The 16138-nt window shown below is 36.5% G+C and overlaps 2 protein-coding genes across 2 annotated transcripts; both read right to left on the bottom strand.

Annotated features, from left to right (window-relative positions):
• Positions 1-1462: 1462 nt before the first annotated feature.
• Positions 1463-3789, bottom strand: LOC106931664 (nuclear factor 7, ovary-like). Its single transcript, XM_088005849.1, has one exon. It carries the CDS (start codon positions 3624-3626, stop codon positions 2064-2066), a length of 1563 nt encoding a protein of 520 aa, XP_087861975.1. The 5' UTR covers positions 3627-3789; the 3' UTR covers positions 1463-2063.
• Positions 3790-4148: 359 nt separating this feature from the next.
• On the bottom strand, positions 4149-15991 carry atp6ap1la (ATPase H+ transporting accessory protein 1 like a). The gene is made up of 8 exons (XM_015009896.2): positions 15027-15991; positions 8509-8528; positions 8177-8238; positions 7415-7483; positions 7168-7322; positions 6732-6782; positions 5364-5601; positions 4149-4479 (listed from the first exon to the last, which is right to left on the bottom strand). The coding sequence occupies exons 1-8, from the start codon at positions 15107-15109 to the stop codon at positions 4225-4227; spliced, it is 933 nt and encodes a 310-aa protein (XP_014865382.2). The 5' UTR covers positions 15110-15991; the 3' UTR covers positions 4149-4224.
• Between the last annotated feature and the right edge of the window lie 147 nt (positions 15992-16138).

Genomic DNA, 16138 nt, shown 5'->3' with positions numbered 1-16138 from the left:
ACACAGAAGGTCCAGTCAGTCTCGGCTCCCTCCCTCCTCTACTAACTTCCCTCAACTCACCTTCAATGTGAGCAGCTTGAAGCAGCAGAGTTGGAGGTTTCCACTTTTCTCTCCTGCAGCTGGACTCACTCAGAGGAAGCTGCTAGTTTGGTCTGAAGGTGGATCTGATCGTCTGGGAGTCTCTCTGCAGGAACCAACGATCACAAACTGTTTCCTGCTTTAATTCAGCTCCAACTGAAGCGTGTTTCACTCCAAAGTCTAGAATTCAGCCTTTAGGATGTTGTAAAACTCACTGATTAAGTTTTTTTTTTCTCTGCACAGATCAGAGCAGAGGCCAGAGTGAACCACATTCAGTGCTGCAGTTGTTGGTTCTGACTAATATCTGTAAACATGAACATCATTCGGGATTAATTAGACAAACTCAGCTGTCAAAGAAGCTTATTCATGATCACTGTTAGTCCAGATGTGCTGTTTTTTACTCAATATGTCTAAATAAACTCAAAGTGGAACAGAATATTAATCAAGAACCAAACAGAATGGTTGAAGATAAACCTACAGAACCGTTTAAAGCCCATTAAACGGCAGATGATCCATCTCTGCAGAAGTCTGAACCTCCTCAACCCAATCAGCACAAAGCCTATAGAGTTTCAGTGGGGGACTCATCAAATACTTCCTCTGCATGAATGTAATGAATGACCACAATCCTATCAGATATGGTCAGAACTAAAGAGGCTAACGGATTCATTTTGGATCTTAAAGACAGCTGGAAATCCTTTGGGATCCAAACTGCGATCCAGTCTATCGTAAGCAGGGAGAGGATGGGGGAGATGATGCCCCCTGTCTCACCCCTGACTGAACAGGCAACCATTCAGTGAGTGTTGTCCATCAGGACACTGCACTCAGAATATTCATATTAGATTTATATGACCGTAATTATCTCAGGTGAAATCCCAGCGTACTGAAGAATCTTCCAAAGGATTTTGGTCCGATGGACTCTAACAGAGCAGCTTTCTAAGAAGTTTTACAGAGCAAAGATCTGGTCAATACAGCCTCTTTCTTTCCTGCTTGTTCTAGTTGGAGCCTGGAGTCGGTGGCCGGTTTCGCTCCATGAATAATGTTGGGCGTCCATTTACTGAAACAAACAGACATCACTGCTGAAACCGACCCGGATCAGCGCCTCCACTGAAAAGAAATGTTTGTTAAAAACTGACAGATCAGGCATGAAGAAACTTCTCCTGGTTTATGAAAACAAATCAGCTTTTTTTATGATTTATTGATTATTGATTTATTGACTATTTGAGGGTTTCACTTCTTTACTGTTATATGTGACTAAGTCATAAAAAGCTATATTTTTACATCCATAAAGATAATTTGTTGCTTTATTTTAATTTCTAGATACATCTTTGTTAAAAAACACAAACTTCCATGTTTACTTGAAGCATATTACATTAAATAAAGTGTATTTCTCATAATCTCATAGCTTTTATTGTTTCCCTCCAAGATCCACTCACCCAGAAGTTTACATACACCCCAATAAAGACATATCCACATTAAATCAGACTAAACTCCTCTTGTTTTAGTTTAGAATCACCAAAATTCTTCCTATTTGCTAAATGTTACAATAATGAAAGAATCTGTCAGAGATTTACATATAAATGTCTTCAAGCCCAGAAGTTTACATACAGAATGATTATTGAGGGAAAGCTCAAACTTCATTATTGTCCTTTATATTGTGCAGAAGTCATATTCCAGATTTAATAGAAAATCACAAACATTAAACATTCAGGTCTGGATTCTGTAGAACCCGGTTCATCATGAGAGAAAAGGAGACGCATATTTTCAGAAATAATTTCTAACAACTTAAACCCAATGGATCCAGATGTTATCTGTGAATATTAACTCAGAAATAAAGTTTATGAGTCTAGTATCATGAAAAACATGGAGTGAAGAATTGAACCAAAGTCTCAGAGTTTCAGCTAAAGTATTAAACCCAAATAAGTAAAATTAAACAACTGTGTTAAAAGAATAAAGGTTTTGCACCAAGAAACACTGAGATCAGTTTATCAGAGCTGCTGTTTGATCACTGAGATCTTCATCGGTAAGAGTTTTGCTTGACCTAGAATGCAGAAGTAAGGAAGCATCTTGTCAGTGAAGGTGTGTGTGAAGGTGTGTATGTGTGTGTTAGTATCCAGATCAGAGAACGACAGCTTTCCTCCATCCCAGTCCAGATTCACTCTGATCCTCTGGAGTTTCTTCTGGACTAAGAGAAATTGGAGAGTTGGTGCTGGAGTCCATGTATAGTTTTCATTTTCACAGAACCATATGGCCATACATCCAGACTGAAGGTCCCCCTTCCTCTGCTCAGACTCTGCTAATACTCCAAGTTCCCAGTATTCACTGTCTCCAACATCAATATCCCAGCTATGGTTCCCTGAGTTAAAACCCTCAGAGCTCAGGACAGAACAAAAGTAATCAAATCTCTCTAGATTATCAGGAAGCTGCTGTTTCTCTCCTGGAGTCAAACTGGTCAGATCTTCAGACAGAAGGAGGTTTGGATGAGTCGTGTTTGGGTCCAGAACCAGAGGAGTGTAGGTCACCATGTCCTTCATGTTGCTCCAGATGTTGAAGGCCAGGTTGCCCAGATGTTTGGCCTGGTCTATCAGAGCTCCTGAGGGCAGCTGTGGATCCTCCAGCAGGGGGCAGCGCTGGACTCTTTCCACTGCAGCCTTGTAGTTGTGCAGGAATGAGACGTCTGCAGCTCTCAGCTCCTCCTCTGTGGCTCTGACTGTGTCTGAAAGAGCTGCTATCTCTCTGCTCAGAGCCTCCATCTTCTCCTCTATCATCCCTCTCTTCTGCTCCTCTTCCTCCCTCAGTGCAGCCAGCCTGGCCTCCTCTTCCTCTGCTAGAAACTGATGAAGCTTCTTAAACTGCTCCTTAATCTGCCTCTCTGTGTGTCGGGCCTGGACCTCCAGGTGTTCTGCTGTCTGATCAAACTTATTTTTAACTTTCTTCCTGAGCTCCAGCTTCTTCTTTAAAGGCTCCAGAGATGTTTCCAGATTATCTCTGTGATCCTGAGCAGCTTCCCGGATTGGTCTGAAACTGTGGTTGATGTGTCTTTTTGAATCTCTGCAGACGAGACACACTGGTTGTTGATGGTCCAGACAGAAGAGGTTGAGTTTCTCGGAGTGCAGACTGCAGAGATCCTCTGAAATTATCTGATCTCTCTGCTGTAAGAAAGTCTCACACAGGTTCTTCAGAACCCGGTTACAAGGTGGATCAGACCTTGATGATCTCCTCTTACAAATTGGACACTCTCTTGATGGTTTCTCTCTCCACCAGCTCTTCAGACATTCATTACAGAAGCTGTGGCTACATGACAGAACAAGAGGATCTTTAAAGACGTTATAACAGACCGGACAGCAGAGATCCTCCTCTAACCTGGAAGCCATTTTGTCTCTGAGTGAAGCTGAAAACACAGAAGGTCCAGTCAGTCTCGGCTCCATCCCTCCTCTACTAACTTCCCTCAAAGTGTCTCTGAGTGTTTTGGTCCAACTCACCTTCAGTGTGAACAGCTTGAAGCAGCAGAGTTGGAGGTTTCCACTTTTCTCTCCTGCAGCTGGACTCATCAACTGGAGGGCAAAAAGACGATTTTTCTTGCCGTTCGTACGCTGCCACGGTAAAATAACTTCAGTAACAAAGGAAGATGCTGGTATGGTATGACGGTGAATCTGATCATCCGGGAGTCTCCAGGAAACAATGATCACAAACTGTTTCCTGCTTCAGTTCAGTAGAAGAAGTTAGGTGCGGAGCTTCCTGTTAAAACCTGCTGCCTCACACATGATTATTATGATTGTCATTCCAAAGTTAGGCTGTCATAGACATTTATCACTGCTCAGATCATAAAGTGCCTAATAATTATAGTAACCTGCTGGTTTCCCATTAATGCTTTTGACCTGTATGCAGGAAGCAGGAGTATCCAGATGGAAAACCCCAACATGCTGTTTTCTATTGTTAAAGTGAAACCTAAACAATTTGTTGTTGCAACTAATACTTGGAAAAGCACATTTAAGAAAGAGACATATTTTTTTCTCATTAATATTTTTATTAAATATGTTACAAAGATAATTAATAAAATGATTTCCTTAAAAATGAAATCCTGAGCAGAAAGCACATTACTCCGTGGGTCGTCACAGCTCTGTCTGTTTCAGGAACGTTCTTTTTGTCCTACATCACGTTCTTCTCGGTGGAGCTTTCTTCGCAGCAGTGGTCCAGCTGCTCCGGGCTCTGAGGGAAGTAGATGTCAGGCTTTTGGTCGTCGTGCTCGATGTGTTTCAGGTGGACAACCATGTGCAGGGCGTAAGCCAGAACCAGCAGCAGGATCAGGGAGGTGATGAGGCCCATTAGGATGGCCGGGGTCAGGACGGTGGTGCAGTCGCTCGCAGGAGAAAACCTCCCTCCACTGATGTTGAATGCTTGGATCTAAACATATCAATACCCATTTATTAAAGTTGATTTAATTCAGTTCAACAGACATAATGGACCCCTTGCAAGTTGTTGTTTACATCCGGGAATTTTGCGCTGGAGGGCAAAAAGACGATTTTTCTTGCCGTTCATAGCCGCGCTGCCACGGTAGAACAACTTTATTAACAAAATGAAACCTGGAGATGAATTTTAGGACTATGGGCCACGGCAAAGGGAAAATAACTGAAAAACCATTAAAGAACAACTCAAAGCTACTTTTATTCCCCGCTCGTCTCTGACGACTACATTATGCGCAGACTCGTTGCCATGGTAACTGACAATAATTCATCACCAAAAAACACTCAAACATTTCCCACTCAAAGAACAGAACATTCAGTCGTTACAGTTTTACGTCTTTAGCCTTGATGTTTATTTTGGGACTATTAATAAGTGATCGCTGTGGTAGATTAGCTACGGCTACTATTAGCTAAGCTAACATAGCTAGTTGAAGCTAATTAGCTAACGCCTGCTCTACTGATGATCTGTCAGAGTTGGTGTTTGGGTTGCCTTTAAAATGTTTTAAACATACACCACATCTACATGTTAGGGTTGTCAAAGTCAAGCAAGAATAATTGATCTACTTTCCTTCCCCTCCCTATTTTTTTCTTTATTGAAACTTTTTCCTGATCTTGTTATAGTTGTCATAATGTTGGCAATTAGTAGCAAAGCACTGCGTCCCTTTTTCTTTTGCATATCAGGGGTACATTAAAGAGTTAGGACATTGTAATGATAGTTTAACAGCTAACCACTGATAATAACCGTCAACCAAAAGCTTTTTGCCCTCCAGCAGATGGATGAGGGAGGGGGCAGGGGGGTCAGGGGCCCCATACATTATTTGGTACCTGGAAGTCGATGAAGGTGATGGCCCAGCGCTGTGCATGCTCAGTGCTCGGCAGTAACAGACCGCTGTATCTCTGCAGACTGCTGACATGGAGGCAGCGGTAGGAGGAGGCGGCCGGAGCGTAAACATCCGTGGCGTTGAAGACAACCTCCTCAGAAGTGTTGTATGAAACAGAGACCCGGTCCACGGAGAACCACCACTGACCCGAGGACTCGTAAAATGTGTTGGAGAGCTGAAATCTGGAGAAAGAAAAATGTATTCAGAAAAAACTAACCCCATCATGGGTTATCTACTGCAACACTCATAAATAAATCAGAGAGACTTCTCTATTAAACATCGGAAACAGGGAGAGCAGCAAGATATCCTATATAGAAAGCAAAGGAAGGGGATTTTATTTTAAAAATACAAATTATATCTTATTGAAAGCTGCTGAGTTACAGAAAGTAGGGACCTGGAGGCTGCAAACGGGCATATTTCCACTCTTCATGCAAAATAATGCAATCTAATACAGCTACATAAACGTCGCCCTCTGGTGGCTGAGTATGGACATGACAGCTCTTTGCCAATCAAATCACACTATCCACACTGATCTGCACGTCCAAATCAGTCATTTCTCACTGGAAGCATTACTTGGTGCTTAATCAGTGGATTTATAACTAAATTATACATAAAAAGAGGAGAAAAGAAAATGAATTATTTCTTCTGTGCGCATATTCTGATGAAATATTGAGATGAAGAGAAGCTCTTTCTCAAAGCCTCTATCAATCCTGCAGGATTCAATTGTATCATTTTTATATTTTATGCACAGAAATGTCTGTTGCAGAATAGAATAGACAGAAAGATCCTTTATTCTCTCTAAGCTGTGAAATGAAGGTGTAACTGCAGCAAAATGAAAGGCTAATATAAGCCTGCAAATACACAAACCGTGCTCATTATACATCATTGAAAAAACAAGAAAATAGAAACCTGTGTAAACAATACCACAAATGTAAACAGCTTATGGAGTTTGTTGTAACCAGCGATAGTTATGAAGTCTAGGGCGGTTGGGAGGAAGGATCTGTGATTACGCTGCTTTGTGCACCCAGGATGCAGCCATCTGTAATTAAAGGAGTTTCTGAGACGTCACTACATTATTGTATGTGTATAATACTGTTGAATTATTCTTCTATTGACTGATAGAGTTTTACAATAAAGATCTTTTGTAACATTTCTACAAACTGTGACGTCAGCTAAAAAAAGTACATGTTGCAAATGTGATATATGTCACATTAAAGATGGAGATGTGTTGTTTTTAACATCAGATTTCCACAGCAATTTAAAACTAATAATAGGTTATTATTTAGTGTTGCTGATTATCAGACAGACTAACCTGATTGATAAGCCTCTCAAATCCTCCACATCTCCAAACCTCATGACCAGCCTGAAGAAGACACACAGATACAAGGAGTTAAAGAAAAAAAACATGATCAGATCGTTGTTTTTGTTTTTTTTTACAAAAATGCTATTTTTACAGCGAGTTCCTTTAAATAAAGGATAAAACCCGTCTATTTAGAGCTTTCAGTCCATAGTCACTGTAACATATTTGATGTTTATTGATGATTTGATGAATGTTTCTTCCTGGTTTCTGAAATCTGTATGATGTTTTTATGTTTTTGTGTTTTTATGATGTAAAGCACTGAAATGTGTTGTACTTGATTGATTTTTGGCTTTCGGCTATCCTTTAGACTGTTACTAACATTGGTTTTTGCCCAGAGTGTCTGAAATGATGTTGTCCTGGTATGTTTGCATCAGATTTGTGAACGTACGTGGCTCTGTCCTGCTGGCAGAGCGACTCCCTCGTGTCGACAAGCTTCTGAGGAGAGAAGGTGAGCTCTGTCAGGTCCACAGGTCTCTGCTTCTCAAAGCGCAGAGAAAGTTTCCTCGCCTGGAACAAAATACACGGCTCTCCGTTGGACAGCACCTGCAGCACGGAAACAATAAGAACATTAAAAAAATCCTCAAACTGTGTGAGGAGACGCAATTTTATTAGTATTTTATTATTGTGTCAATCACCTTGAGAGGAGAGAAAGGAAGAGCAGCTCCTGCTGTTTGGAGCAACTTTCTCTGTGAAGCGCGAGGTTTCTGCAGGAAACGGAGTCAGATAGTAACTACTTACATTTACTCAGTTACATTTACTAGAGTAACTTTAAAAAAAAAGACTTTTAGGAGTATTTTTTTACTACTATGAGTAAATTTATTATAAAGTTTTTCTACTCTTACTTGAGTAAAATTTCTGGATTTTCTACCCACTGAATGAAAAACAAACGTGTTTTAACCTGAAATCCTCCAGGCACAGACCTGCAGTTTCTGGTAAAGTTTCAAAGTTTTTTATTGAAAGAAACTGATTTGGAAAACAATGTTTCGTCTGATTTCGGTTTTTCTGTTGTTTATATGAATTATTGTCATTCTGGACCTTAAAATACTAAAATTTTCATTTCACTTTATATTTTGATCCATCTGATGATGAAATTTTTAAATATTAAATGATTGATCATTTGTTCAGTTACTCAGTACTTGAGTAAACTTTTTATAAAATACTTTTTTACTATTGAGTAATTTCTTGACCAGATACTTTTTATTTTTACTTTTATAAGTTTATTGAAGTAGTGCTATTTTTACTTGGCTTCTCTACCCTCCTCAGATGTAATTAGGGATTTTTTTTATTACTGAATTAATTTGACTTTTTCCTTTGTTTTATGAAGTGCATTATGATGACACATGTTGTGAATTGGCGTCTTTTAATTAACCTGAACTGATTGTTGCTGTTAAACTCACCTCCGGTTCCCCAGTGAAAAACAAGTTTTCTTCATTCCTCATCGTCGTTTTGCTTCCTTCATCTAGATAAGAAAAAAAATAAAATTATTCAGATTTCACAAAGAACTTTATGTATTTAACATTAAAATATTTTCTCCTTTGTTCACACATTTATTCTACCCTTGTATGTTTTAAAGCTAATTTAGTTTATTTTTGCAGTTCTGACATCACACCCATATTATTACATTTCTTGACAAAAGCATTTCCTAATAAAATTGTTGCACATTTCAGATTCACACCTTTATTCATTTGATTCTGTTTAAAATGTCCAGATGAATAACTTCATAACTTACCTCTGATTACAGGTGCTGAGCTGTAAACAGAAGTTACATAGAGAATTACCAACAACGTTTCGTTATGATTTCTGCATAATCTTAATGAGTTCTTATAAACATTTTGACTTCATCTAATTACAGTTTTTTACGCTGAAACTTGTCTTTAATCTTAATGTTTCTGGTTAAAATTAATCAGCAAATATTAAATGTAATAACTCTTTTAAACGCTTGACAAAATTAGTCAATTTTACTAAAATGCATGACGACCTGCCTCCAATGAGCAGTTTAGTTAGAAAAACAAAGTAAATAGTTTAGTAAAAATGATCTACATATTCATATTGATTGAATATTCTAATTTATTCAGTAAATTAGATTTGATGAAGTTTATTTGTCAGATTCAAAGAACGTTTTGAAAATGTATAACCTTATAACTGATATTAAACATATTTTTTTATCAAAGCTACACTGCTTTGATTAAAGTATTTTAGCCAAGTATTTTTTTATTGGTCTGATGTAATATTCTTTAATTGTCATGTTTTAATTGACTTTAAGCAGAAAATCATCAAATTAAGGGAATTATAAACTTCATATAATGTTTAATTTTGTCATAAAGTTCCTGAAATAAATTGACTTTTGCTTAATATTCTAATTTATTACATGAGTCTGTAAACACGGTGCTATAAAAAAGTATTTACTCCCTTACAGACTTTGTTTTTCACCCAGGAGGAGAAAATAACCCAGAAAAAACCACAGTAAAGTTTAATGATTCAGGACATTGCAGGAAATCGTATCTTTGTTTTTACTGTAAGTGACCTCACAGTAATCCATAAGAATTATCCTGGACAGTCAGAGACGGGCAGTGGATTCTTCTATGAAGCAGCTTTGGTAACAGAAAAGTGATATTTGCAAAGTGCCTCCAGTTTAACCCGTGAGGAGAGCATGTGGGCCCAGTGACCCGGCTGGTGACCCGCTGGTTTAAAACCAACACTTGGTGATCAGCCTGGCGCAGGGAAAGATGTGCTGCTGCTGCAGAGTGGAGCGGCTCTGACCCACTTTCCAAACAAATACCTAAAGTAGAAAATAATGGACCAGAATCTAATACTGAAATCAGCTTAACTCGAAACAGGAGATCTGATTAATCTTTTAGTTTCCTCTCTTTCAAACCAGCACAATCTGAGTCTGAAATCAGGGATTCAAGCAGAATCGACGTTTTTCCAGCAACACGCCAAGTCCTGTCTCTGATTTCATGAAGAAAATAATAACTCTTTGTTTAAAACATTTCCTCCTCTCTGCTGATCAGAGGGAAGAAATCTCCTTCAGGTTCTGCTGAACTGATTGATGCTGCAGGTCTGATGACCCAAAACTAACAAGTTTATAATTATTATTTACATTTTTTGGCAGGTTATAACTCTTCAGCTGATATAGTGTCTTATACAATCTCTGGCATGTCAGACCTGTTTCTGACTGGAAACGGTGAAACGTAGCAGAGTTGGTTAGTAGCTAGTTAGAATCTACTCAAGTACATTTTACTTGATAAACTGTTTTGGAAAAAATACTTTTAGGAATATTTTTACTATGCTGCACTTTTTACTTTTACTTGAGTAAAATTTCTGGATTTTCTACCAACTGAATGAAAACAAACATGTTTTAACCAAAGATCCACCAAACACAGACACACCTGCAGTTTTTGTTAAAGTTTTATGAGTTTTATATTTAAAGAAACTGATTTGGAAACATTTTATTTTGCCTGATTATTACGACTCGTGTCATAAAGTTAATTAACATTAGTGTTATTTTGTGATTTTTTTTTGTTACTTATATGAATTATTGTCATTTTGGTCCTTAAAATACTGAAATTCCCACTTAACTTTATATGTTGGTTTGTCCAATGATGAAATATTTAAACATGAAGTGATCGATAATTGATCAGTTACTTTTTACCAAGTACTTCTTCACTCTTAGTTGAGTAATTTCTTGGATGGCTACTTTTTACTCTTACTTGAGTAAAAATATATTTAAGTAGTTCTACTGTCACCTCAGTGCAGTTTCTGGGTGCTTTACCCACATCTGTTAGTTAATATGTATTTTATTGAAAAAGTTAAAATTAAATATAAATACATCACATATTCAAAATGTAAATTTTCTAGTGAAACTACAGTTTGCATCACCAAATGGAGGAATCTAATGAGTCTATATAATAAATAACTAATGAATGTTTGTTTTCTTGCTTTGCCTTTATTGTATAACTACATGGCAGCTAGTTGTTTGCGTTGCAGCTTCATTTTTTGTCTGGTATGTTGTTCTCTGGATAAACTAATAGAAAAGAAAAGCAAAAGTATAAAACTACATATTGATTCTCCATGTTTAAGAAGAATAAGTAATTTATTAACTAGTTTCTCTGGATTCTTGTTCTGATAAAACTAGATGTTGGTTCTCTGTGTTTGACTCTATAAGGTAGATGGTACTAATTTGTAAACTAACAGGAGTTTCTCTGGGTTTTGCTCCAATATTAAATGTTTAAAGCTAAATGTTGATCTAAGGTAATGAGCAGTTTCTCTAGATGAACCAATAGAAAAGATGAATAGTTTCTCTAAATTTTAAGTTTGTTCTAATTCCTGTTGTGGGCTGAATGAAGTAATAAACTAAATGTTCCTGTTCTGGGTTGTTAAGCACAACAAGAACAGGTACACCAGGAGTTTCTCTGTATAAACTAATAGAGAATTACATGGACGTCAGAATCACAACATGGAAAGACAATGGTGAACCTCAAAATCCATGTAGAATGTAATAAAAGTTGCAAAACTAAACATTTCTTTGATGGTAAATCTAACATTGATGTGAATCAAACTGGTTTACCAAGTTGAAACTGGATCACATTTAAACTTTACTCCAAGATCCAACTCTAACATCCAGATACAAACAGCAATAACCAATAATCTCTGTTCCAATATTAAGATGGCTTCAGTTAATCAGTTCCTCCATCTGTCCAACTTCATGCAGCAATAAATGTAATTTATATTCTCAGAGGATGAACGGATGAATTATGTGTATTGTCAGAAAAATAGACAGACAATAGAGCGGTCAAATCCAGGCTGATTGACCAAATCCCTGCAGCCAAAACAAGATTTATGTGATCTAGTGTGGTGCATCGGGTCAGGGCAGCAGCCAGCAGATTGAGGGACTGCAGCGATTATATAATGATGCAATTAATGGGTTTCTGCAGATTATACAGAAAGAAAGTGGCTCTCTTCCAGTGGGGGATTTCACGTCGTCTTAATCCTTAAAGTAACATCTGAAGCATCTGCTTGTGTACACGTCAGCAGACATAAAGCAACGTTTTCATCCTGGTTTCAGGGAACGTCAGACCAAAACATGGTCTGTTACATGCAAGCATGTTTAATTAACCTGGTTAAACTTAAAACAGCTTACAACTAAAAGCTAAAAATGCTTTTTAACACTTATTCCCTGAAGCAGAATCAAACAAAGAGGAGAGATTTTAAGAACCCAGAGATTATATGATCACCTCAGTTTCTTCATATTTTAGCTATTTGTGTTAAAATGTGCTTGTACTGTACAATGTCTTCCAGTGTTTTTATTATAACTTAACTTTTTCCCTTTATTTTCCTGTAATCAGAGGAGGCAGAGTTGATAAACACTCCAGTAAGAGTAGCACCACCTCAACATGTTTTTACTCAAGTAAAAGTAAAAAGGATTCATCCAAGAAATTACTCAAGAGTAAAATAGTATTTGGTAAAAATTCTAACACAAGTACTGATTAGCAGATCAAATTATCAATCATTTAATATTTAAACATTACATCATCATAGGGACCAAAATATAAAGTTACGTTGAAATTTCAGTATTTTAAGGACCAAAATGACAATAATTCAAATAAGTAACAAAAAAATAAAATCAGGCAAAAGGAAATGTTTCCAAATCAGTTTCTCTCAATAAAAAAACTGATGAAACTTTAACAAAAACTGCAGGTGTGTGTCTGTGTCTGGTCAATTTCTGGTTTGTTTTTCATTCAGTGTGAAGAAATTTTACTCAAAGTAGAGACACTACATAATAAAATTACTGAAGTAAAATTTAAAAGTATAACATAGTATAAATTCTGCTAAAATTACATTTTTACAGTAAATGTAACTACTTACTACCCACCTCTGCCTGTGTTTGAATGATTTTAAAAGCTTTTTCTTCCATCCTGTTCTAGACGTTTTCAACCATAAAACTAAAGCCGGTCAGTTTAAAACATCATGATGTCACATGTATTCTTGCGTTAATCTTTGGGTCACTGGTTTTGTCAGTAAAGTGGGCCGGATGACCCAAATGTAGACAAAGACGGCGAGTTAAGCAGAAATGAGCTTATAGGCCTGTTGGTGAAAAGCAAGCAGGCGGCTAAGAGGCAGGAGGAACAAAGAGGATTAAACAAGAAACAGGATCAAATATGTGTCAGTGAGCTGGATGCAGAATAATGCACAGAGGCTCAGGGTCTCTGTAGACCTGAGATAAGTGGAGTCTAACTCAACAAGGTGAAAACAGAAACAAAAAATTATTTCAACATTTCTACTCCTAAATCATTTGTCATAATAGAGGAAATTAATGAAAGCAAAGGTTCTCTTTAAACAGAAATTAGTTAATTTCTGCAGCAGCTCTGATAATGAAAGTAAATGATGTAGAAAAGGTTAAAGGAGGCTGAAACAAAGCAGCATATTGTTTGATTTTACTGTTTCTGTGTCAGTTTATGGTGAGTTTTTCATAGAAACAAATCTCTCTTTGACAGCAGAAAGCCGTTAAAATTAGAAACAGATATATTGTTTTTTACTATTTTATCATCATGAAATTCAAATGAATGCACAGTACGACCTACTGGGTCTCTTGTCTGCCCCTGCAGAGCTCTGGAGCTGAGCTGCACATAAATAAAATGCCACCAAATGATGCTGATCAAGTTAAAGGTTTGAAGAGAAAACGAGCAGAACGATGCAGGAATGTCACACAGATATCAGACAAATGTAGCAAAGCATCCAAAGCAGAAACAAATCTGAGCATTTAGTGAGAATCATTTCAATATCTGTTAAAACCTCATTTATTTTCCCTAGTATTTAATTAAATATGAGATTCTGAATAGTTCTTATCAGTCTTAACTTTTCTTTGTTTTATTTACTTCTATCACTGTTCTGTTGTTTTTTAGATTCAATTAGGAAACTAGAAAACAAACAAACTCTTATTAATAATAAAACTCAGGTTGAATTACACTTTCAAACATTTTATCATTCTGTTGCATGAAGGCAAGTTTTAATTTCTTTCAACATATAAATCAGTTTTTAAAATCAATTAATCATGAATTATTTTTTCAAAAGTAAGTTTTTCTGAATTTATAAATTAGATAACAAATAAAATAGATAAACTGATCTGTGTTGAGGCAAGACTTTGACTGCAGGATTATTTTAGGAGATTCTGTGATGCCATAAACTGAATCTAAAAGTTTAGCCAATTGATTTTTAAAGTAAACAAAGAAAATCAGTTTTTGGGGGTGAAAGGTCAGATCTGCTGTGCTGGTCTGCGCTACTTCTAGGTAAGTGTGAGAAAACATCAACAAACAGAACGTAAAAAGCACAACATTTTTAGGTTTAAGTGTTTAAGTGTTCACTGACTGCAGTAGTTAAAGAAGCAATGTCTTATTATTAATACAAGGAAAAAAGCTCTAAGCTTCAAAAATCTTTCAAAGCAGAAATATTATTACAAAATAATAAACACAAGATTTTAATGGTTACCATTAACCTGTTTTTGTGATGATTTGGCTCTAAATATCTAACTAAATATTGTTTCAAACATAAAAATTCTGAACAGTTCAAACATTATAAATAAACATTTTTCTTACATGTTGGATCCTCTGCAGGATTTATTACTAATTTTTCTTTTGTTGGTGTTCTCACAACAGAAAAACATGCTACAAATAAAGAAGGGATGTAAGTTATTATGCAATAATTAAATTAAACTTCATAGTTTGTTTATAAAATAATAGTCAGGTAAACTAAAGACAAGGTTTTCAGAACATCCATTTTGAGCTGATTTAGAGGATTTCAGAATCAATTTGAACTGTTTATGAAACTGGTGTCCAGTTTGTTAATTATCAGATTATATTAATAAACATTAGTTCAGTGGGCGTGACATTTTCTCTTTATGGATAAGAATATTCAGTTTTATGGAGAAGCTGCTTGGTGCTTTCAAAAATGTAACCAAGACTTGAAACTTAACCAACAAAAGGTAGAAATGTTGCTCATTACCAACTGAATGTTGAAACCATGGCTACCATGTAAGTCAAAAACAGGTATTTAAAGATTACATGACTCCCTATTTTATCTCAAATAAAATAGAAATAAAAACATGCTTTAAATGAAGTTAAAAACACATCAAATTAAGCAGAGAAACAGAGCAACAAATCCATAAGTGAAGGTGCCAAGAGTCAAAGATCAGAGACTATTGAGGTTTAGAAAGCCTGAGCCTCAGTGTTGGTTTGTTTCTTCCTGACGTACCTGCTGGCAGGTCGCTGGTGGAATGAGGAAGATGAATGCAGATGAAGGACGAGGATGCAGAAATGTTTCCACAGAGAAGCCATTGCTGTTCTGACCAGAGAGTGATGCCAGTAAATATTCCCTTTCCATCCCAGCACAACCTAATCTACTTAAATCAGCCCATCGCCTGTAAGCCCCAGTGATGGACTCAGGAGTCAGCCAACCAGGAGAGACCAGGGCAGGTGGAGGGAGTCTCACCCTCTGGTTAAACAGTTATGGTTTCCACATTTGGAGAGTTTTATACCAGCAGATACATTACTGAGGACAGCAACTTCCACGTCAAAAAATCATCACCAGTAAATATGTACAAGAAACCTAAAAATAATAATTTAATTTTAGTTTTTAATTTTGTTTTAAGTGCTAGCATTAATTACAGGCCTGTAAAGTAAGGTCACTAATTATTCTAGCCATCATAATCTGTGACCAGTGTAATCGTGGCTACTTGAGGGTTAAATATTACTTCAAGTGAGATGTGACTGCAATGAAGAGGTGGCAGAAAAATTAAAGGCCGTATGGCCATATTTGTAAAATGCCCATCATAAATCAATATCATTATATTCTATGCTGATTTTCCCACTAGAAATATTTACATATGTTAACATGTATCAGTCCAATTCAAAAATACTTTTAAAAGACATTTCCTTGTAAATGTAGCTATGATAGCTGTTTGAATAAGGTTTCCAGTAAAAAAAAAAAAAAAGCGTGAAAGTCTATTTAGTATTTAGCAAGTTATGATTGATAAATGCGCTGATACTTCACATAAACAAACACATAATGCCGCCTACTGGAAAAATACAAAAAAAGGTTGCTAATAATCCAAAAAATTTCATTAATTAATTTAATAAAGTGATAATTTTTAATTTTTAGGTCCCCCTCTAGAGAATGACATTCTGGGCTAACTACGAAATCTTTTTAAAACAAATATCCTCTGGCTTATGAACTATACTAATTTACTTATTTATCTCAACAAGAGCTTTAAAGAAAAATTGCACAAAATATCATGACATCTTTTAAGGGATAAATAAAACATCGTTTTAAAATTTCTGAAACGGCTTAATTTTACTCAGGCACTC

Source organism: Poecilia mexicana, unplaced genomic scaffold (assembly GCF_051168715.1).
Source record: "Poecilia mexicana isolate PSO_F unplaced genomic scaffold, ASM5116871v1 scaffold_5, whole genome shotgun sequence".
NCBI classification, from domain to species: Eukaryota; Metazoa; Chordata; class Actinopteri; order Cyprinodontiformes; family Poeciliidae; genus Poecilia; species Poecilia mexicana.
The sequence above is the reverse complement of the archived record's forward strand: the minus strand, read 5'-3'. Positions and strand labels throughout refer to the sequence as shown.